Raw genomic sequence first — 24,859 nt, 5'->3', positions numbered from 1 at the left:
GTTGCGAAAAGGAAAACTCTTATTTTTAGCATGACTAAAGGATACCATATCAAATATGATGTGTGTAAAAAAGAGATGGAAAAATGTTTCAGTGTAATGTTTTTGTTATGAGAATGTACAAGTGCGCCTCATATCTGTCATGTCAGCTGAGTGATTATTGAGTTGAGCAATGGTGGTGTTTTTACATTTTCGAGAGCTAAAATTATAAACAGCGCTTTAAACTGGTGCACTTTTGCTTCTTATGTTTTAAAATTATTAGAAGTAATGGATGTTCATGTGGCTTAATGGATTTTGTGTAAATGTATTGCATTGCTCTAAGGAGTATGTGCGAGATTCCTAGACTGCGTAAGTGCTGAATCTTTGTTGTTAATTTTTTTTCAAACGCAAAAAGCAACCTGTTTAATATTGTCGTCCGCGTTAGCTAATAAGTTTAACTTGAACATTTTCACGCTTATTTCGTGCTTATAGTATAACATATAATTAAACATATTTTTTTTATGTAGCGATTTTGCAGATAGTACCTACGTACTGTGACGTTGTTGTTTATTTTAGGTTTGTCTACTAGGTCTCCTATTCGCGTGGTCTTTTTTTCTGATGTATTGGCAAAATAAAGTACCTGGTGCATTTTTATCTGGTAAATTACTTTACAGATAGTGATAATTTATGTGTCTACATACTTGCTAGTAGTTACACATAACTGTTCAACTAATTGTCTTAATAAATAAACAAAACTTTTAATAATTAATATGCATGTTCACTTTATTCAACTAAATACAGTAAAGCATATAATCTTTAGAATAACTTCGTTGTTATTTAATAACAATAATACCAAAAAACTGATTTAATAATTAACAACAGTACAAGTTTATGTATCAAAATAGTCTTTGCAATTCATTAATTAAATTTTAATTAATTTAGTCACACTTGAATGTCAAGCACACCTTATAAACATTTTATTTATGTTCAGAATTACAAAAACATATAGGTACCTACATTGATAAAATTTTAAAACCAAAAGAACTAAGATCAGTAGCACCTGAGTAAGTAATATAATAATACTATGACACTGAAGAAAAAAGGTTTTAAGGCTTTCACAAATGTTTCCTTTGTTCATTTAGATACTAACATTACTGGGTAATGTTGTAAATTTTAATTATTCTAATTTAATTTTGGTTTTTATTTAGGACTAGCTTGGAAATGATCTTGAATTAATTTGTAATAATATACAAAATTTATAATAAACAGAATAATTAAGTAATGTTTTTTTAATTTGTAGAGTCCATGGAGAAGCAACCGCAAATGCAAGCAATAGTAGAGTTAAACTGTAAGATATTTTAGTTGTGAAGTAACACACACTGCCAAAATGTTGTACGTTTTCCATGTGGACGCTGGTCAAATGACCACGTATGACATGAGCCTCACATTGCAGAAGTAAGTACCATTTTAATATTTAAAATAATATTTCTTTAATGTAGCTACGTTTTCTTTGTCTATTTCGTAACAAAAATATTATAAAAATGAGTCACATCAAAAATCGAATCTTTTTTGTTTATATTTCAATTTAAAAATAAAGGTTCAAAACAAATAGATTTTACTCTGAAACCATAGTTCATTGTGTATAGTTCTACTACAAGATTACCAATTACTATATTACCACAATAATAACAGCCAGCAAGTTCAAGGTCACCCTTCAATGTCATTATAAACATAACATGTGTTTGTTTTAGCGTGTCAAAATTAAAGCTAGCTATAGAAAGAAAGACTAGAGTACCCTCAAACCTCCTGGTGCTCCTTGTGAGTGGGGGTGAAGTCCTTCAGTCAGATCATATGGTGTCTTCGTACAGTGCGGGAACCGACACAAACCCTATATACATGTTCAGCAAACCCTCTGTGAAGGAGAGCCATATGAATCAGTCTAGTAAGTACTTTTGATATATATTTTTTTTATAAGTTTAGCTTTTCTTTATTCACATAACATGTTTATCAAACCATATTGTTGGTCTGTTTTTTGAACATAGATATATTTTTACACACATAGTTTTGATTAAAAAAAATGATATACCTACCTAAACTACTTTAATAATTAAAGAGTGTAGTTAAACTACAATAACTTGAAAGGAATACTAAACAGCTGCTATTAGATATTTATGCAAAAAGGGTGTATTTATTCAAATTACTTAATCAAGCTAAGAGTTTCTCTACATTGCTGCACTCTATGACAATGTAGTGAGTGTAGGTAGAATTAAACTAACTATATAAACATTTTTCAGTGTGTGATTTAAGCCCGATAGTGGAGCTAAGTACTGGCGAATTTTCAAGTGATAGTCGTAGTGCATTCGACGGTAAATCGTATGTGGAGTTGAAGGCTGCCGTAGAGAAATGTTGTTCTCAACAGCCGAACGTTTATACTGTGATAAATTGTGCGTCGTTAGCACAACAGTTCAGTGACCTCGCACTCGAGGTGTCCAGCAGTTGTGAGCAGCTGGTACATGAGCAGCATCTCCAACATCAAGTAAGTTGTACTAATATTTCGCTTAGCAACAGATCGTAGTTTGATAGTTACGAATCATCATGACAAGTATTTTTTGTTAAGCTTTATGTGCTTACTATTATGGTTAGTTACATATAAAATATATGTGTACCTTATTTTTTTGCAGAATGATGATCAATAAATGTTTCTTTATGTATAGCGTGTCATGATGATTTATTATATTGAAGCCTGGAAATCATTAACAATTTTATAATTTCAACGCGCTTCCTTCGGACTACTTCGGAGTAACGCAGTATTTCGCATTCTAGCTAAACTCTATTGTACCTATAAAATATTCGTTCTCTTATCTTAATTTATACCAATGGCTGTTGACACTAGTGGCCACACCAGTGTCTGATTAGTGTTATTAATGTTATTATGAAGGCATTTAATTAAACATTCTCGAGAGATAAGCTTCTATTAACGTTTATATGTCACTAGGTAAACGACTTAAACGGATAGCCATCATTTTAATCGTTTAATAATTCGTCTTTAGTTTATCTCGACCTTTATTTAAAAATGTGATTTAATTCAGGGCTGGGCAGCGGTGGTCGCGAACTTGGAAGATATATTCAACGAATTCTGCGAGAGATCGCGAAATTTCAAAGACGCATTTCGAAAACATCGACTAAAAAAGGAAGAGTATCATGAAAAGTTGAGCGGGTGAGTGTTCATTGTCAAAGTCAAGTTTGTTTGTTAACGATTACTATAAATTGTAGAGGCTAACACGCTAAGTTAACATTAGTAATAGTGTTTTCACAGCATTCATTTTCAAACTAATTTCAAGCATAATAACATCTTTTAGACATTGATCTACATTGCAGATTATTACGAAACTCGTTTTACAGTTATGCACAAGCAACGTTAAAATGCATCTATTGTATTTCGTACAGAACAATGTTCGATCATTTCAAACGCACGCGATGCATGCAACATAAAGCGCATGCTACTCCAGTGCAAGTTCATTAATAATGTATTTGTTTAACTCAATAATAATATTTGGTATTTAGTAGAGCATACAATTAGTTAATGACTGTATAAACAATAGTTAGCGTCAACGTAATTGTGTGGCTCTTAATGGTTAATTTATTCCTACCTTGAACAATATTTGAGCATGTTCCGGTATGTGTAATAGATTGATAAAAAATATGTTCAAGTTTACTTAAACTATGAACGTGGTTGTATGTTACTTATCGTCATGAAATTACATACTTTGTGATATACCTACCTATAGGCTATATCTAACAGAAGCGTGTCCAGAAATTATAATACGGTCCAAGCTCGAATCATTAGACTCGGTGTTAAACATGTTTCACATTAATAAATCTACTCATCTGTTTTATTTTACGAAAAACGATTAACTTAAGGAGAAAATGATGAATGTTTCTCGCTAATATTTTTACGAATGTCCTATTAAGTTGTATGATACAGTGACTAAGTTCTACAAGCAAGATTTTTCCTCATGTGAGAGTACAACTTGTACTAGAAACAGATTATAAAGTATAATAATTGCATATCTTTATTAATAGAATGTTCTTAATTACAAAATGCATGCCATGCAGTCTGTAATAGAGAACGAGACCCATATGAATTGTTCGTAGAATTCTACATGGAACGTTTAGAGACTAGATGTAGACAAAAGAATTGATCTCCATAAAAGTCAATAAAATGCAGTGTAATAGTAAACTGTGTGTGATACTGAATGCCACACATTATTAAATACATTTATAGCAAGTCGAGTACGTAATAATTAGTCATTGTGTAGGTATATGTTTTATGTCAGTCTCTGGGCAACTATGTCCAGTTGACCTACCGCTACCTACTGGGCTCGTGCTGTGATTCTAATGAAAATAATGACCAGTCGGACCTCACCGTACTACAATAGAAGTGCTTCCGCTATTGATTCTTGTCACAACGTTGTCCGGTGCCAATTCGAATGACCTCAATAATTAATTAATTTTTAATTAGGCACCGACTTCGATTTTGTTGATTACGTTATTCAAGTATCCGATCAAATAGTTTGTCCTTATAATGTCTTTATTCTAATACGTGACAGAGGTCAGATGGTACACTTTCAAAGCAATATGCAGCTGAACCTAGTTTTAAACTTGAAGTTACGACGCTAGAGTGAATGAGGTCGTCGCCGGCATGAATAAACCACTCCGTGTGTTGCTCGGTTCAATGAGTTATGTCACTCCAGAAAATCATCCACGTCACTCATTCTGTGCCCTAAATATACCTCGATATCTGTCGTAAATCGGCCTACTAATGATAGTGGACAATATAGTCCTACGTAGGTTTATACCAGTTTAGAAGAGGAGATAATAATAATTACGAATTTTATCGACACGTGGGTATCAGGCATCGGACGCGTGATATAATACATTTATCTGCATATCTACTCATAGAAATAGGTAAACTATTTTTCACATAGTCTACTGTTACGTCACAGTTGTCTATAAATGCAGGCGGGAAGGAAACGAAGTGGAAATATCTGCTTTATTTGGCTCTGTTAATGTCAATGTATTTATGGGTCACATTCGGTCCGCTGCATCGGCGGTTTTCCATTGACCCTGACCCTTCTGCGACCCACTTCTGTTTCGCCTGTTCTCGGCCACAACACTGTCTAGACCTCATTCATGATAAGCCCAAATGCTTATCGACACGTGATACGAGTTTAAAGTACGCCTCATTATGCTTAAATAATTGCCTTAATCTCGACACATGTAACTATTTCGCGAAATAATTATGTAGATTGGAAAGTAACTACGCGTTCTGTTTATATCATGAATGTTGTAAACAATCTATTGTATGATTCAAGAGGCAGGGGAATATTCATATAATGTTATATCTTATCCATCGGAGTATGATGAATAAGTATCTCAGATAAATAGGTGAGGTCAATAAACATCGGTGTTTTGTTTTGTAGGCTCAACGAAGTTTTAGAATCTCTAGGCAAGATACCAATATTGCCCGCTCTACAGCTTAACGCCGAGGCGCATCGGTTCTCAGCATTCGATGTGTTTGAAGACACAGATTTCGAAGGCCCTGCCTACAGAATCACGCACCCGCTCGACAACAGTTCTGAAACAAAAGCCTGCCAGGACTTCGGCGTTGAAGCATTCAAATTATCCGACGAAGATGGTAAGTGTAATTTTAACAATCATAAATCTGTTTAAATTACCAACTTATTATCGTTGATTGCTTTGTAAAATGAGTTCATATTTGAACAGCGAACAGGTAATGGCCTGTTTAACAAACGTGATTATTTATTCATGTTTTAATGTAGTGTTTTTCGGTTGCTGAACTAAATATCGACGGATATGTAGCCTCTTTGTATAGAACTACCGATTGTATGATGTACGAAATGTGTACTACTGGGCTAGTTGATGAATTAATTTAGCTCCCAATGTCAATGGGCCGGTATGGCGACTATTTTTAGCGTAATGACTTTAGTTAAGAACAGGTTTGAGCGGAAGCGATTAGAATCGATTCAAGACGTCATTGGTGCGAATCAAAAGGATTCCTATATGTTATTAATGAATAGATTATGCTCAGAGCGTTGACTGATTATGTATGCTAAATATACAGTTCTGAGACATTATTTCTTATCTTTTTGCATATCTCTCGTCATAATACAGCAGAAAAGTAGTATGATTGTATAAATTGTTGTGTGATAGGACGTTTTTAGTATGTGTTATCAGATTTTCGGGTCATCGGTTTGTTATGGATAATGTTATTGTGTATAGCGCGGCGGTTATGTCAACGACATAGCAACACGCGATGAGTTCTCGTTAATGCTCGTAATATTGCTCACAGTTACCTACAGCTGTCATGTCACTCGTGTACTATTCTTTGTGAGGAATCATTCGTCGTCTCAAGGTCGAACGGAAAAGATTATGACTTATCGTAGGCAGTTTCTAAACTAACAATGTTTCTTTTCTATTGGATTAATCTGGCTAGTGGACGTTTTATAGTTGGGTTGGAGCTTTTGTCCATTGAAGCTCCCAGTCTAGGAAATTATGTTCTAAAATTTGAACTATTGGTCTGCCATATTAGTTCTTTCAGATATTCTTTTTATTTCAAATTTTCAGTCTATAACGTCGACATTTCACAGCATCGCGTCTTTACAGTTTTCGGAATTTGGAAGGTATACTTACGATAATTGTATAGGATGTGATGTTTTCTAAAGATGTACTAAGTCGTCTATCCGCACTTAAGGCCTTAACATCGCCCGATGTAAAGGCATTATTCCTCCCTAACACAGAAAATAGTCTTGCCCTTATAGTAAACACTACTATTGAAGCCAGTTCTACCTAAGTTTTAAATGTCAAACCGGCATTTAAGGTACTGTCTGTAGAAAATCGAACTACAGCATGAGTATCAACTCAATTTAACTATCATCTATTTATTGTAGTATTCAATCAAGATGCGTCATCAGCGAACGAAGGTGCATCATCGTCGGAGCGCATGCCCCACATCGAGGAGTCGGACGAGGGCGCCACCTTCAAGGCGCAGTCGTATGAGAGCAAGGAGGAGCCCACGCTGCTGCACTGGATCCTCGCACAGGGGAACAAAGCGTCTCTGCAGGACATACTTGATTACTGTCAGAAGGGATTGGCTTTGGTAAGTAGTAACTATAACATAGCTTATTTCCAAGACTTCGATAGCATTGATTGTAGTTTTTATTGAAAGAATTAGTAACCTTTGTCCTTCCTCTGGGTAGGTATAATCTAAACCTAGGTACGTAGTATTCTTTCTTCTTTGTCTTACCCTTATCCCATGTCAAGTGCGATTGCGTCGGGAGGTCATGGGTTCGATTCGTACACGGGGCAATTATTTGTGCGATCCACAAATAATTGTTTCGGGTCTGGTCGTACTTTGAGTCCGTTGTTTGTAATAGTCCCCGCGACACAAGAGGAATGTTTGGTGCGGGAGTTGTCTATTAAAAAGAAGAAAAAAGAAGAAGAAAAGGGTCGGTACAACATGTTCTCTTTTTCCACTCATCTTTATCACCTGTCAACTCTGTCTTGACCCCTTTTATTTCCATGTCCTCTATCACACACTGTAAAATTTTATTGAAATTGGATGAGCCGTTTTTGTGTAAAGATGTAACAGACATAAACACACATTCGCGTCTATGTATATTTGTAGGGATTAGTTCAGATTATCTTCAAAGCTGTATGCAGACTAATCAATAACTTAAGCTAGCTATTTGGAGGCGAGTTAGCGTCGGTTACCATGATTAAATATTTAACATTATTGATCTTCCATTGAAACCTAATATTACTGTCTGGTTTCGTATCTAATCTGTAATAATCACAACTTGTACTATAAGGGCTATCTATTAAACAATATTGAGATATACCACGAAGTACTGTTCTTTAGTTACATCATACGAAACACATTTACACATACCTACCACGCAACTCACAGTATATGAAAACCTTTCATTATAAACTTTTATTTAACCGAATCAGCTTTATGAACTACTTATCATAGTTAGAGTTCAGCTTCCGCCCGAAAGTCCATTGACGTGGCTTAACGACTGTTATCTTAATTGACAACAACCGGGACCAACTATTCACGTGCATCTCAAAGCATGGAGACGCTCAGTTCAAATACCACTAGGCGGTCACCCATCTATAGAATGACCGCGCCAACGGTTACTTAACCCACAGATCGTTTTCCGACCGGTGAGATCTCTCTCGCGCAGATGGGTAGTGTATGGTACACTTGTTTAAGAGAATTACTTTTGCTACGTGAGCTAAAGTAAATTGTATTAGTATTTAGTCTACAGACTAACCCAGTCCAGTATTGTCGGACAGTAGGTCAAACACTGCCTATTAGAACAAGAAAGTGCCTGAGTGAAAGTGAGACGTTATTATAACTATGAGTCTAGCTCGCAGTATTAGACTGGTCCTAAGAACCGATGTCTGCAATTATGTACGTAACACTTAGGTACGTAGCATAACATTAAACCTACATTAAGAGAGATTATGCATTTGTACAGCATTTCATTGCGGTCTTATTACTAATCGAGGTTTTGAAATGTAAACTTTCGCGTTGATTTACGTCCTATATGATAGGGTGATTAATCCGAGTACTATGAACTTTGGTTTATCAGTTTTATTTTTAATTTATTCGCCATAACGGCTGATGTTGGTCAAAAGAAGGTCCCTGATCGTGTAAACCCGTGTATGGGTTTTTATGTAGCTCTGAAAGACGCTGAATACAGAAACTGTAACTTAATTATACTTAGTATATTGTATTTATTCTTATTCATTACACTACTAGTCTACGCATACTCTTTACAAAAACATAGAAACTTACAAAAACAACATTCAATTCTAGGTTTCAAAAAAATGCTTTTGGCAATATTTTTGTCGCCACAATATAAGATAGATAGGATAGAATTTAAGTATTACTTATATTTAAGAGACGTTTTTGTAAATATTCAAGAGTTGTATACTGAATACATATTATTCTAGTTTTATTTTCCACAAAATTTCTTAACATTATATTCTCCGAGGCAGGTATTTCCAATGTTCAGCACAGCTAGACCGTAGAGGTATAATTTAGTTTTATCAAAACGCATAAAGCCTTTATCAAAGTATGTTATAAGGTTACAATGTTTATACGTAACGCTAATGTGCGACACTGGCTACTAAACGTGCGCAGTTTGTTTTGATTTTATGTTTACTTATTACCTGAATGTTGCTGGAACGAATCATTAATGTTAGTAAGGTGGTAATCGTGTTATATTATTAACAGCGCGACTAAGAACTAATCTGTTTTATAATAACGACCGGAAAGGCCTTTGACATGGCTTAACGACTTTTTATCTTAATTGACAATAACCGGAACCGTCTATTTACGTGCTCTCCGAAGCACGTAGACGCTTGCTTCTAATACCGATATGCGGTCACCCATCTAGAGAATGACCGCGCCGACGGTTGCTGAACCCACTGATGGTTTGCCGACCGTTGAGCGAAACTGGCTATGAGCGGAAACAAAGACGCTTGGTTTTAATACCGATATGTGGTCACCCACCTATAGAAATACCGCGCCGACGGTTGCTTAACCCAGTGATCGTTTGCCGTTGAGCGAAACTGGTTTTGAGCGTCTCTATAATAACGTATAGTTATTTTAATGTCTACTGAGATTTATCCTGTTCGTTCCAGTTATTTACAATACTAAGCAACATTGTCAGTCTCTTGGCAATGTTTCGATTATGTCTTTAATTGTATTTGCTATTGATTCTTTCACTTCTTTTCTATTTTAAGATTTTCATCATGTTAATTGGAGCTCAATTTTATCGAAAGAACCCCTAGTAAGTCCTCTACCAGGAACAGTATTTTAGAGAAAAAAATACTTTTATTCAAACTTTTAAAATCAAATAAGGTCTATGTGGAACTAATCCATAGCACGGATTTGCTTAATTAATTTAAATTTACTACACCAAAAAGAATTATTTTCATGTTTTCATTACTTGCTAAGTAAAACCCCACTAAAGAGGAACCAAATGGAAAAAGCTTCCTCAATATTTATTAAACTCAATGTTTTTTCTATTACAGTTAAACGCCGAGCCTCTTAAAGAGCGTGAAGCAGAATTGTACCATATATTGGAGTACGCAAACATGCACGGTCTGAAGCAGCTCAAAGGGATTGAGGACCGTCTGTACGGACTTGATCAGCTTTTGAATGAAGCGAAAAAACTGGAGCGGGACCAGCGCGACCAGGCTGCTTCGCTCATACAGGTGAGATAACTATTCTATTAAGCGATAAAAACTATTAACATGCATAGATACCTAAATTCACCAGCCTCTTATACCTGTGTTGGTAGAAGTGTACAGAATATACCTACGTTTTGCCATTAACAATGTTAGTCCTATGTAATAGGGGGCGAGTTTCTTGTTAGATTCCGGGCACGTTAAACGGACTTCGGCCTTCTGTTAGACCATTAGAATTGTACCTAATTCGAGAAACGCATCCGGTACTGCATTATTGTCAGTTGCATAACACACTTGTCAGGTGTAATGTATATAAATAGGCAAGAAATAAGACGATATGTAATAATATGAAGAGTGATATCACTTTTAGATTTACGAATTGATTAGAAATTTGACCATTGCAGTGGTCGACTTTAAAGGACATGAACCACACGGTCCTTGCTCTTATCAGTAAGGTCTTAAAAGGATAACAGTAAACTAAGTCAAGGGATTGTCATTCAATAATATTAGATATTTATTTATTTTTTATTTATTTATTAAAATAATAACTATAACAGACCGCTTGCTAATATCGATATACGTCGGTCGAAACGTCAGGTTTCAAATAAACTATTATCGCGTTTAAGATCCCTTTAGCATTATTGTATGTACAGTAATAAATATCACGACTTGTTCACTTACTGGGTTTCTAATAAACGTCGTGTAAACGGATTATCTTTATATATATAATTCTTCTGTAAGTGAGTATGTCACTGAACTTCTCTTAAACGACTGGACCGATTTTGATGAAATTTTTTGTGTGTGTTCAAGGGGATCTGAGAATGGTTTAGATTTACAATTTTGTCCGCTGGACAATGTTTTTTTGACGAGTAGACAGGACAACGCCTGTCGGGTCCGCTAATTAATTTATAAAACAATGTATAACACATTGTTTTATTACTTTCAATCAATTTCGAAACTATACGAGTAAAAAAGACAAACCACTATAACTAATCAAAGCTTACACGACATTTAGTAAGACAGTATGTATACAAGTCGTGATAATTTAAAACCGTTTAGTATAACTGTTACGGAAAACCTATTTACGCATTATCTCTCTTGGGAGAGTGTCCGTATTAATTTGCATTTAGAATACAGTTTGTTTTATTTGTACAGTTGTGTTTTAGCCTTGGCGGCGACACGCCATCGTAATGAAATGACTAACATTATGACGATGCTGCGTATTATTGTAGAGACAAAGAGTTAAATAATAATGATGCATTACTATCTTAGACCGTTAGGAGATTCACTATTACAGTGATGTGTTAAGGCAATTGGGTTATTTCTACAAAAATAATACTGTTCAAAAGTATGTAATATGCATGTTGAAGACGACAAAATAATGCAGGTTACTGTTCATGCATTTCTACAATAACATATTTATAGTAGATGGGGACGGATATTCGGTCAAAAATTCAACTATTTGTGACAGTTTTCATTGCAGCACAAGGCCTTGTGCTGCAATGCAGAATCGATGTATATAAAAATAAAACATAGTTTTGAACTGCATTTTGTCTTTTTTAGTACTCATACTCATACAAAAGTGTTACTTTTAGTACTTGACCAAGCTTAATACAAACTCATTTTATCGTATTTTTCTCAAAAATTTACGTATCCAGAAACTTTATCATCTCAATAACTTATTTTTTCTTCAGTACCGTGAGCGTCTGAACACAGCATGCGACCCGACCGTGCTGCCGACCTTAGTGCAGTCACACTGGTGTCAACTGAAGAAGCTGTTGAAAGGCTATCAGACACTCATTGATATCAGACGACGCATCGCTAACTCAAAGGAAGAGCTGTGCAGCGTGTTGAAGGCGAGATTACAGTGAGTTTGCAATATATTTATTTACTTTTTAAAATATTTTGCGAAAGTCTTAACTACATATATCAACAGAAACAGCATCACTGCAATTTTAATAGGCAAGGTGTATGTGATACAAGTTCATGTTTTATCATCTTTCTTTACAATTCTTTTCAGAGATAATTATAGGTATCTACATTAGTTTGTCCTGTGTTATTTAGAGCCATTGACCAGTGCCAGATTTATTGAGTTTTTATTATGTCGGCATTCAGTATTAATGCGTGTACGTGCGTGTGGCAGGGCGGTGCTGATGATCGAGAACAAGATGTCGGTGCAGGACGCGCACGCCATGCTGTCGTTCCAGTGCTTCAACCGCCTGGCGCGCTACTTCGGCATCGTGGCGCAGCTGCACCGCGCGCCGCACGTGTTCGTGCGCGCCGTGCACGAGGTGGCGCGGCGCCGGACCTTCTCGCACGCGCATATCAAGGTAACAATACTGCCCACCGGAAAACGCGAACATTCTGCAATAATACGTTTTTGGGCCTTTTCCTAAAGCTGGCCAATAAAAAAGCGGCATAAAAATATCGATAGAACTTAGACAATTGGAGCAATAGTAAGTATGACATAAAAGTTATGGGATCGCTTGTTTGTATTGTATTTTATTGAAGATATTTCATTGTAATAATTTTAGAAAATCTACTTTACTGCTGACAGACATAGTCTACAACTGTCGACCATTAAATTTTTTTTTGTAAGAAAATTATTCTCTTACAATAGTTTCAGATGTCAAACGTTTTGCCGAATGACTGTAGGACATCGCAATACTGAGTTTCTATAGTTATAATTTAATTCATTTCAGTGGGCGACAGATTTAGCGGAGAAGTTACAGAAAATCCACGACGAAGAGATAAACAGGCGGCAGGACTTCAACACGACGTTCGAAGGCCACTTCCTCCGCAGTCTGTTCCCGGGCATGTCGGAGTTACCGCCCGTGTTCGCGACGCAAGCGCCGCCGCTCTTCGACGCCAACTTGCCGAAGCTGACGGACTCCGATGTGGAGTTTATTGCTAACGCTTTCCCTGAACTCGCTAATGAAGTACCCAGTTATGATATGGACGCTACTGTACAGTTTTTCCAACAAAGGTAAGAAAAATAATTGAAGAGCCCTCGTAATGAATTTGTTCGTCAGTCTTTTTCTTGACAAGGGATTTGAGTCTCTAATCTAGACACAGTAAATAAATAGCTATTTATGTATTTTGATAATACAACAACTATTAATATTATTTCCTCATTTTTCAGAATAAGAGCATCTGAAAGTGAGAGTAGAGATGCAGATATACAAGTAGATATGGACAAGTAAGTTGTTTAGGAATCTTTGTGATTTTGCGAAAGTTTGAAATATACGGTACACTTTATAGAGTACCGTATGTACAGTAAAGAAAGTTCTAAAGGCGCAGTAAACATATTCTTTAGTATTGTTACCAATGTCGTTGTATGATTTACTAAAACACATACTTCTTTCGCAGAGACTTCGAGTCAGTAACAGAAGCGGGCGACTTCGAAAAGCTAAGCGGTCAGAGCGAGCAGAAGCAGAAAGTGGACATGTCCACGATATGCGTGCCCGACACGGCGGCCGTGGCCACGGTGACCGAGGTGCGAACACTACCGGTTATATTGGAAACTGCCGAGAGCCCTCGAGAATTCGAAAATTCCGATTTTTACATCGAGGAATCGCTACCATCGAGCTTGGAATGGGGCCGGGACGAACGACAGGTGTACATTTACCCTGTTCGAACATTGATAGACACCATTTTTGTAAGACCTCTACTTCAGTAATAGTATCATCGCTTTGAGGTGCTCCGTCACTTGGAGCATTCGCCTATTGTAAAGTTACTGATTTGAACTTTATACCAGTGATGGAGGAGAGACGAGTATTACAGTGCGTAAACTGTAAGGACGTTCCTTCATAAGACTACGCATATCTCTGATCGTCAACGATTTTAGTCTTCAGTCGAAGATCTGCGTAGTCTTGTGTGAAGAGGGAAATAAACGCATCGAGCATTGTATCTTGACGATACAATGTGTGATATAATGAACTAGAATCTAAAACGTTACAAGGCTGATGATTCCAGTAAAGTAAGCTCGTCAGTCAGGGAATGTTCCAAGTGAGGAGCACCTTTGGTCGTACCAGAGTAGTTGCTATAGCCACTGTTAAAATAACTCTTATACAGAGCAAGTGTTGATACTTTTTGGGTCTTACTTAAGTGGCTGATTGGTAACCGCTTGCATTAGACCTGTTTCTAAGCTAGTGCCATCGCTTCAGAGGTCTTACTAGAGTGGTAGCCGTTGTATTTATTATTTCATTTGCTCCTGTCTTCACCGGCCCCTATGAGCTGCATCATGTATTATTTTTCGTTTGCATATTCGTACATTACAATCACGTAACAATAGGCTCTCTTAGACTATATAAATGATTATATATTTTGAATGTAATTTAATATTTCAGGACAATATGGATACACATAAAATTAATATGGAAAAATTGCAAGACTTTTTAGTGAAGCTTTATAACGTATGTAAAGCGAATATTGTTTATATAATGGAGGAGCTTGTTAAATTGAAGAATGAAGTTGACAATCAGAAACAGTTAATAAGTAGTGCGTATTTAGAGATATTAGAAGCGTGGAAGAGAAGTAACGAGGAGAGTGCGATCACATTCCGTGAACAAACTCAACGGTTAACTGTAGACCATGAGTTAGAACTGAGTGATATGAAGGCAGCTCTCGACGAGAAAGACAATGTCATAGCAACAATGAAAACAGAGACAGAGAATATAAAAGCGGAACATCAGAAAGAGATAGAACGACTAGAGAACGAACATCAAAGCACAAAAGATTTGTTAGAGAAGACGCGAGAAGAGATCCAAGGGTTCGGGAAGAAGTTGGAAGAAGTAGAGGCGCAGAAGCAGAAGGAGATAAAAGAGTTGCAAGAGAAAATGCATCAGGATTATAAAGCGGAAATCGAGTCGTTGCGATCAAGGTAATGTATTAACATTTTATTATGTAGAACATAATTATATTATTATGATAGAGACACTTTTTTCTAACTGGATTTTAACATAATTATATTATTATTTACTTTTATGTATATCCTTTTCATATGAGTTTGTAAGAACATGTTTTCAATGGTATTTTACTATAGGGTATTTTAGGAAATACTCAAAAAATATATCTCGTCAGGCATAGCCACTGCATATTCTCATACAAAAAAACTCTTTTGACATTTTTCCCAGACTAGCTGACTAATAATTAAATATGCTCCTGCCCTATTTTTGATTATGTCTTATATTTTATTATCAAAATCCATTTTCAGGTTCCGCCTTGTAGCGTTAACAAACATGGACCGTTCGCCATCGGAATCCAGTCTTGAGAAGATCGAGCGCACTGACGTCATAGAGATAACGAATCACAACGCAATAGTGATGCAGACTAAAGAGAACGCCGAGGTAGAGAAGGAGGAGGCTGTGAGAGAAGCAGTGGCCAAGAACGAGGCAGAGTGGAAGCAGAAGCTTGATGCTGAGGTTACGGCGATGAAGAATAAATATGAGGCTGAGAAACAGGTCGGTGTTATGGTATAATCTTGTGCAACAAACAGGCCTTTACGTATACCAGGTGTAACAGGCGGTCTGAGTTTGCTGTCATTTATACCTTGTATATTCTTCTAAAAACGTTCGAGGCTCTTAAGTCGGTCTACACTACACAAATTTGCTCGTTTCGTCTAGTGTAGACGCAGCTTTAGATAGTCAAATTTTAAATTAATGACATTCATCGATATTGAATATTAATATGTATGTATTAAAATGGAGACTAACGAACGAATAAAAGTAGTGAAAAATTAAAGTACGTGCACCAGGTGACACACGTGCACGTTTGCGCGTATTATTACGTGCTGTAGTATTCATTGAATTTCATTGACAGGAATCACGAGACTCAGTGCAGTAAGAACAATCTGTTGATAGATCATTATTGTAGACAACTATTCAAACCATCAGATATTCCACGAACTAAATTTATACATAGATCTTGTTTTTGAACGAGTTGTATTTATTTGTCAGGTGACAATAAACGACGTGACGCGCCGCCTGCTGTCGGAGAAGAACCGGCAGCTGGAGGCGCTGCGGGACCGCGAGGCGGCGCTGGCGCGGGAGGTGGGCAAGTACCGCGACACCATCCAGCAGCTCACCGACCCCGAGACCAACGACGTCGAGCAACTGCTCAACACACAGGTACTATATTATCCATCTATACTAATCTATATCTATACCTAATGTTATAAAGCTGAAGAGTTTGTTTGTTTGTTTATTTGTTTGAACGCGCTAATCTCAGGAACTTCTAGTCCGATTTGAAAAATTCTTTCAGTGTTAGATAGTTTATTTATCGAAGAAGGCTATAGGCTATATAACATAACGCTACGGCCATAAAGAGCTGAGTAGCAACGAAAAATGTTGCAAAAACGTGGAAAATTATGACCCGTTCTCTCTTCGGTGACGCAAGCGAAGTTGCGCGGGTCAGCTAGTAATAATATTATACTTAAAGCTTAGCAGTTTATTTAGTTATTTATTCGAACGCGCTAATCTAATCTCAGGAATTACATGCTCGAATTGTTTTTTTTTTTGGTTGAATTCTCCATTTATTGAGGCAGACTATTGCTATGGCTAATATGAGTGAAGTGGAAAAACTAAAGTCTATAATGATTTACAGTTCGCGACCCTCGAGAATGAAAAAGCACTACTTCAGCAACAAGTAGCGGATTTAAAGAAAGAACTCGAGAAGAAGAACGAGGAAGCAGACAAAAGTGAGAAGAGTAAAGAGGAAGATAGTGATGGCAGGTGAGCCTACTTAATATTATTATACATTATCTTATAAGAACTCTTAAGTATTTCGACGAACGAAGGAATGTGTATTGTGTAGCCAAATTTTCTTTTTAACTTCTTAATACAATTAAATTTAACACAACTACATTTCTGTCTAAAAGTCAGTAAAACATATGACAATTTCTTACAAAAAAAAAAAAAAAAAATTTGTAAATACGAACATGTACTATCGAACCAACTGAATCATGACCCACCATGTGCTCATTTTCTAAAACGCGTCTATATACGTGTAGGTCGAAATTGGCTTGAACCTTCGTTTCCTTGGTAATGAATTTGTTATCTGTCATTATTGCGACAAATCTTTGTGCGCCAATTCAATAATGCTTTGCTACCGTTTTCAACAGGCTCCGTGGCGTAGTGGGTTGATGTTACGACTGCGACGCGTCAGGAGTGGGTTCGATACCCACTCAGGGCATGGTTTATTCGGCCATTATAGGAAATAATGTAACTATAAAAATTAAATAATATAGGGTAACCAGCATAGTTATTACCCGGTTAAGGAATTGATACACAATTTTGGTCAATAGTATCTTTATTTAGTAAAACATTGACATAAGCTCTATTATAAACGCAACTTAAATACCTATTCTTTCTAAAAGAACATCAGTCCTTTGTTATTGAAACAAAGGACTGATGTTCTTTTAGAAACTTTATACTAATTCAATATAAAACACTTAAAAACCAGAAATACTAGCGAATACTGTTAATTCAAATGTGTTATCCTTAACAAATATTGCAACAAACTTTTACTTTTTCTTTTCGAACTACACACCTGTCGCACAAACGTCGGACATGAGTTCTATAAATTAAAAATGTTACCAATATTCTAAAAGTGACATATATCGCAATTAATTTGAACTGGTTACTTTAGAAATTAAAATAAACGTTTTATTCCTTAACATTGGCAATCACTGTATGATGGGCAATGACTATAATGGTTACCCTAATCGTTTCACAGATTTATAAATGACGTGCTATTTGATATTTGACACAAATAGGTTTTTTCGTAGTGAAAAGAGTTTAGACTATTTACATTCTACATTCAAATTAAGAGTGATTTATCGAAAACGTATCTACGCACTGTAATAACAAAGGTCAAAGTTGTATGTAGTCGTAGATACATCATAACACAGTGTGTGCATGTTTAAAATGTCCTAAGTGCAACTTTGACGATAGAGACGAAATTCTTACTGTTTTGACGGTGTCTAGCGAATTATCGGCAAAATGGGTCATGAATCAGTTGGTTCGATAGTACACGAGTATCATGGTGTAATACTTAAAAATTACTAATATCGAATATCGAATCAAAGTTTATATTAACCCACCACCATCTTACACATTTCAATACACCATGAGTTATAGAAAGTAACATGAGATATTATCGTTTGTCAGATCATCGCCCAAGAAGGAGGAGTCCCGCTCCCGGCGGCTGCGCTGCCACACGCCGTTCGGGCTGTCCACGGGCACGCTGTCGCTGTCGTCGTGCCTGCCCGGACACACCGTGCTCGTCCTGTGGGAACCCTCGCACCACAACTACACTGTACTACAGGTAGGTAACAGATAGAATGTTAGCTAGCTTCTTCTCTTCTCGATTTCGATATTACTTTGACTTTCAACTGCCTGCTAGTCACGAGGTTTCGGGCAAATTCTCGGGCCGTAAAAAAGTGCTACCCGTGAACATATTAGTTTATTTATATTACTTTATTTTCCATAGTAAACTGGAGTTTGATAACGTACTTGGCCCTTTAAGACAAGCCTATTGCCATAAAAGGCCCCGTATTACGTTGTAAATTATGGAGCTATTTAATGGGAAATATCATGTTTTATACAGCCACGTTATATTACGTTTTGAATTAACTTCCGACCAAAAAATAGTTTGATATTTACTTAATTTAAGTTGTTAAAAATATCCAACGAAAGCAACTTTACTTCAGAGTACTTATCCATATTCGAACAACGTTTAAAACTTCTAAACAGAATTGTTTTAAATTCAATCCGTCATGTTTCAGGAGGCGTCAGTGATGTACTTCGTGCACAGCGACTGTCTCCCAGCGCTGGGACTCAGTATACAAGTAAAGAACGAAAGTGAAAGAAAGCTGTACGCGGTCGCCACTATTGAGTCTAAAGAGTTCTGCTACGCTAAGAGAGTGAGTAAAACACTACATTATTACATAGACCTTCAAAATTAGCTAAGTTTTTTTCTCAGTCTGAGAGTAGATCATCGCCTATTAGTGGGTAAAATCTACTTCTTCAATTCAATTCTAATCTCAAAACAGAGAGAATTAAGCGAACATTTAGTATTTGTTTTTGTATGCTCTTCAAATAAATCTATCATTATTTATTGTAATTGAATTTCATTATTTGTTACATAAAGTTGAAGTCGCCTGATAACTTTAAACGAAGTGAAAATATTTTTTGTTCTTTGTTACCGTTTATGGCGCAGTTGTATGGCGGTACGAGGGTATAATGTATAGATCGAGAAGTATTATTAATAAATATGTTATATTCTAGAACGGCAACCGCTACGGCATGCCACAAGGTTCCCGCTTCTACCGCGTGCGAGTGTGTCCGCCCGACGAGGCCGCGCCGGCCCCGCCCTGCTGCGAACATAAACATCGCTCAGGTATACGCACTACACATAAGGGTTAAAACCCGATTCACGCCTCTCTGATAAGTGTCGGATAGCTTAACTGGTAGATAAAGTGTGTAAATATACCGCTTGTTAAGCTAATCGACACTTATCTTGAAGTTAAACTGGGTATTCAAGTTTTTCTCACTCATTGTGACGTCCCCACTACTGGTTTTGTTAGTGTTTGTTTATTCACTAGTATGTCTTGTCCTGTAAGGTGTATTATTTATTAAGATTTAGAGTAGACACGTCTACCACGTATTGCATAGAATCCCGTATTAATAATTATGCTAAAAGAAATATCCATAGACGGATGGTTGTCTATGTCAGAAAATACTATTGATTTAAAAATAAAAGTGGTAGTAGTTCATTATTGTAAGATTAGATGATCTGTAAAGACAAAATAGAAGTATATATTTTTTATATTATTTGGTATTTTGTAAGTTTTATATCCTGTTCATATCTAAAGACATTGCGTGTCTGTACGTATACGCTCGTAAGCAGCAGTTACATATGTATACGCTGTTTTCAAATTGCTCTTCGCAACAGATATGAACAGGGCTTTATGTATAGAAGTAGACTACTACTGTGTATTGGAAGTAGACTAGAGTTGTCTGTAAAATCTATGTATAATGATATATCGTGTAAAATGTAGTGTTGCACTAGTTATGCACTAACTAATGCACTGTTTAATGTTTAGAGTTTGCTTTGTGCCCTTTTCGCTTGCCCACCGCGCTCTACAGTAGTGGCTATTTATAGCTTGCAAAGTATATTAAAAAGTATAGAACAAATATTCTACCTATAACATAGAAATATGTGAAAAAAACACTGAAAAGAATTGGTATCAATTAAATCAAATAAAACAAATTATTTTTATTACGTAATTATCTTTTTAAAAGCACAGATTTTTGAACTTAACTAAATTATCATTTATAAAACACCCAGCCCGAAATAGTGCTTGCACTAAATTGTTATTCCTGTGTTATGTGAAACGTCTTAAAAAACTCATGGTCGATATATAATAGCCGGATCCGCACCAAACGATCGATCGACCGCACAGAACGCGCTTATAACGAGCACGGATAGGTCACGCGCGGGCTTGTAGCAAAATTGAAACATGAGCTATCCCTGATCCACGATCCTGGATCTCGGATCACATAATCGCTGATCTTAGATCGTTTATGTGGATCCGGTAGTACCCGCTAACATACGTCCGCGCACTTGCAGATACGTCTGCAATGAAGGGCGGCGTGCTGCCCGTGTTGCGTGACACTCGGCCGCTCAAGAAGTGGTTGACCTACATGCATGCCCCAGGTCGTTGCTTATTTCTCTTCGTCCATAATACTTTTATGCATCGTTAGTCAATTCTAGTGTAGAAAAAATATCATATAAAACAATCAGAATATGAAACTTAGTAAATTGAGTTTACGATGTTGCAAAACTAAAGTAAAGTAGTTTTTGATGAACCGTTCGATACAATTTGAACCTTATCGCGTTTAAGTTTTAAAGTGCTTAAATACTCGGAATCTTCTTACTAAGAGGACACACCTCTATATAATTAAAAGCGTGTTGATATCATTTTCATGGGAACGAATATGAAATGCTACAATTATTATATTTTAAAATTGCACTCACTTTTTTCGCATTGTAAAGTTCTTTCTTATTATCAGTTCTAACTAGGATTGACAAACGATGTTTTACCCCAGAACTACCGTTATAATTCATTTGCTTAGTTTTGTTTTGCTTCACTCCCATCTCTGTGCTAACATTCATCATTGTTGTCTAAATGTCTTTAATGTAGAGTAGAAACTATATTACAACTAACAGAATTTTAAGGCAATAGGCACACGAACCTTTGCACTGAACAAGTCAGGCTTATAATAAAACCTCTCGGTTACTCAAAAGTTATATGATAAAGTTGTAAGTCTTTGCTTCGAGTGACTAATGCCTATAGAATAACATAATAATGTCAAATAGTTCAAATAATAACAAATTTAAAATCCGTAGTTACTTCTAATATAACTTTAAACAGTATAAAACAATAATAACACATAACTTCGGTTACGGTACTGTCACAATACGTCACTTTATGTCAACAGAATAATGAAATATCGAGTATATTTGTTGTACAGATTCGAAGAAGTCAGTTGACACAAGTCAGTCGACTAGTTCTACGACAGATAAGAATGTTCGTGCGCCTGAAGTAGCGACGGCTACGCTTATTAACTTGGAGTCGCCGACGTCGCCCGTGGAGGCACCCGCTCCCATACCCGCGCCTACGCAGTCTGAGGACCAGCTGGACTCGATCGAAGCCAGCGAGCAGTGGCAGCATACTAGGATGCATCTGTCTACTGTTAGTGCAGTGTGAGTATTTTTTGAAACTGAATGGTGAATGATCATCGGAATCCATAATTTTTAAGGATAAATATTTCACCTCTGTTGATTAATTTAATTAGGTACTTTTTAACAGGTTTGGTGAACTGTCTTATGATTGCTATAAAATTATTTAGGTTTTCAATAGTTTATTTTTGTTGTCGTAGTACGGACATGGAGAGCAGCGTGGGTCGCTGCCTGGGCGCGGAGCCGCTGGAGCTGACGGTGAGCGCCGTGGCGGTGGTGGCGCGCGGTGACGTCACGGCGCCCTCCGAGCTGGCGGAGGAGGCGGCGCCCTGACCCTCGCGCCGCCGCCCGCCGCCCGCGCCGCAATAGTGCCGCGCGCCGCCGCGCCGCGCCGCCAGCCTCTGGCGGTGACGGCGCCGCGCCCGGCTGCGTCCCTACTGGCGCCCGACGACAGCCAAATGTCAGTGTCACTGTGTTTGTCTGACCTGACCTAAGCGCGGCGCGGCGTCCACTCCCCGTGTCAGCCGCGATATGCGTGCCCGCCTGCGACTATCACGCGGGTACCGTGTGACTCTGTACGTCGCGCTCGACGCTCACGTTCCGCGGCACGCGGTTTAGTACGAAACTTTCGAGCCCGCTCGCTCCGGGCGTTTCCCTCTCTCTCCTATATTCTCTGTATTTAGAACGTATCGTAGATATCGCGGTCTCCGATTCCCTCTGTTGAACTTCTGTATCTCGATTGGGCAGTGATTTCTTTTCAATAGTACAAATTCGTTTAGTCGTGTTGAAGCTTTACGTGATTTATGTTGCGGTCGTATTCGTATTTTATATCTCTTATCTCTATGTTGTGTTGTGTGTTATATTTTAGTTCCTCATAGAACGATCTTATTTTGGATAGAATTCAGATAAACGTTTATTTTCTTGTATCGTACCGAACTACGTTCGCTTTTTTATTGTAGTGTAATGTTATTGGTGATTATCGATTCATATTCTAGCACAAAAATTATTATATGTGGTATCGCTGTATATTTGATTTGAAGCTCGGCGCTTTGTTCACAAACGGCATAGTGCATTTTGTGTCTACTAGCTAATATGTGTCTAATTACGTCTAGCGTCACATTCTCCTTAAGATTCTCCTACCTATATAAGTACTATCTTGATAACTAAGTCATAGTGATTATTTAGTAGAGCAGTCGTTCCTCTTAGGAATTTCTCTTACATTTTTGTCGATAGGCTTCTGCAATGGTAACGCTTTAACACTCGATCTCGCCCGTACTTTGAACCGTTGACAGAATCTACTGTGTAGTTTATACTTAGGCTTTGTTAGTGGAGGCGCGCACCTTGGAGATGGACTACGACATCGTTGATATGAAAATGAATATTATGATTCTTATGTTTGTGTAGGTCAGAGCATTGCGTGGTATACGCAATTTGAGAAGTTGAAAGACAATAGTTATGCAGTCTGCAACCTTCTCTAGCGAATATCAAGCATTGTTCAGTTAAACAGTCGAGTCCGTCCCCAAGCGCCGCGTCCCTACAACCTCGCACTTATGATATTTGATAGTCGCTAGAGTGAAGCAACCACTCTTATGAAGTGCACCGTTCGCCCCGCGCTGACGTGCTCAGTGACAAGAAGAGAGAAGAATAATAAATTATAATAGTGAGGCACAGACACTTGCGTCCGAATATTGTTTTAGCATTTCTAACACGAAACTAGATTCGTTCGAAGCGCAAATTATGGTGTTATTGTAATATTAAGAGAACATTGCTTCACGTTAAATTTGTTTGTGGCCTTATTATAAGTGGCGCCCGATATGGGGCTACCGGTGTCTCTAGTCTTAGTTCCATGGATACGAAACACAGCGATGGAAATACGGTTAGAGGCACTTATCGGCTGATGCCGAGTGCTGTGATAGTGCGTGCTGTGCTCTCCTGACCCCGGGGCCGTGCTGCCGGCGCGACACGTGGCGTGCTCGTTATTGAGTTAGGGGCCTATTTTTAAGTGTAACGTTAATTCGGAAGATTAAGTACACGCACGTTACGTGCCGGCAGAACTGTCTCACATAATTCGGCTCTGTTAAGCAATATTCAGAAGTAAAAATGTTATCGATGACCACGTTACGGATGTTTAATTTCTTATAGCGTTTAGTAAACACGTTCATATCAATGAAATCATTCTCCGTTATATAGATTCTCAATATGTTACTGGAATATGTTATGGTGAGGCTGCGTGAAGCAGTGATATGAATATTTGTTCTAGAGTCTTACTCGATACTTAGGCTGCACATTGTCACAGATGACCTGCTAATATGTTTGTTCTACGTCAGTTCTTCGGTTCAATAGCAGCCTACGTATTGGGGTATAAGCATTATGCAACGTACACGCAATTTTTATGTAAATAGTTGTTTGAGAAATCGTTATAGGTATCTATAATTGTGTCGAATTTAAATTAAGTTTTGATAATTGGATATCAGCCAAATTCATGTTGATTGTAAGAAAGAGTTAGTGGTGGCGATGGACTGTCGGTTTGTTGGGTTTATGAAGTAACACGAGTGGGGCTGGTGGTCGGCCCCGCGCTCACTGGTATATCGTATAGCTTTATTTGTGCTGGACACGAATAACTCGTTCACAAGGAGCTAGTTTAGGTTGCGAACTGTGTGTTGTCAAATTACGGTGTCATGTAAAGTGTCATACGGACAGTTTTTGGAATGTTCTGCAATGCATAATAAAATCGTGCGATCGCTTAATGGACTATTTTGTAGTGACCAATTTTATTGTTAGAAAATAAAAAATGTAAAATTGACAATTTTAATGTAATTTTTATATACAATAAATAGACGATTTTATACAA

At 37.3% G+C, this 24,859-nt stretch overlaps 1 protein-coding gene across 2 annotated transcripts; it reads left to right on the top strand.

Moving 5' to 3' along the window:
* The first annotated feature begins 121 nt into the window (after positions 1–121).
* Atg17 (autophagy-related 17) lies at positions 122–24,850 on the top strand. 2 transcript variants are annotated; one of them, XM_076135973.1, is made up of 23 exons: positions 122–345; positions 1,277–1,431; positions 1,728–1,918; positions 2,271–2,512; positions 3,066–3,193; positions 5,460–5,674; positions 6,948–7,156; positions 10,108–10,290; positions 11,958–12,130; positions 12,407–12,593; positions 12,966–13,249; positions 13,406–13,462; positions 13,633–13,759; positions 14,613–15,145; positions 15,479–15,725; positions 16,221–16,391; positions 16,867–16,994; positions 18,432–18,588; positions 19,049–19,186; positions 19,551–19,662; positions 20,896–20,982; positions 21,801–22,032; positions 22,209–24,850. In XM_076135973.1, the coding sequence occupies exons 2-23, from the start codon at positions 1,364–1,366 to the stop codon at positions 22,339–22,341; spliced, it is 4,002 nt and encodes a 1,333-aa protein (XP_075992088.1). In that variant the 5' UTR covers positions 122–345; positions 1,277–1,363; the 3' UTR covers positions 22,342–24,850. The 2 variants fall into 2 exon arrangements, with proteins under 2 accessions (XP_075992088.1, XP_075992089.1); XM_076135974.1 differs by lacking the exon at positions 20,896–20,982.
* The last annotated feature ends 9 nt before the right edge of the window (positions 24,851–24,859 follow it).

The sequence above is a fragment of the Anticarsia gemmatalis genome, chromosome 3, assembly GCF_050436995.1.
Source record: "Anticarsia gemmatalis isolate Benzon Research Colony breed Stoneville strain chromosome 3, ilAntGemm2 primary, whole genome shotgun sequence".
NCBI classification, from domain to species: Eukaryota; Metazoa; Arthropoda; class Insecta; order Lepidoptera; family Erebidae; genus Anticarsia; species Anticarsia gemmatalis.
Note: the sequence above shows the minus strand (reverse complement) of the source record. Positions and strands in the feature narration are given on the sequence as shown.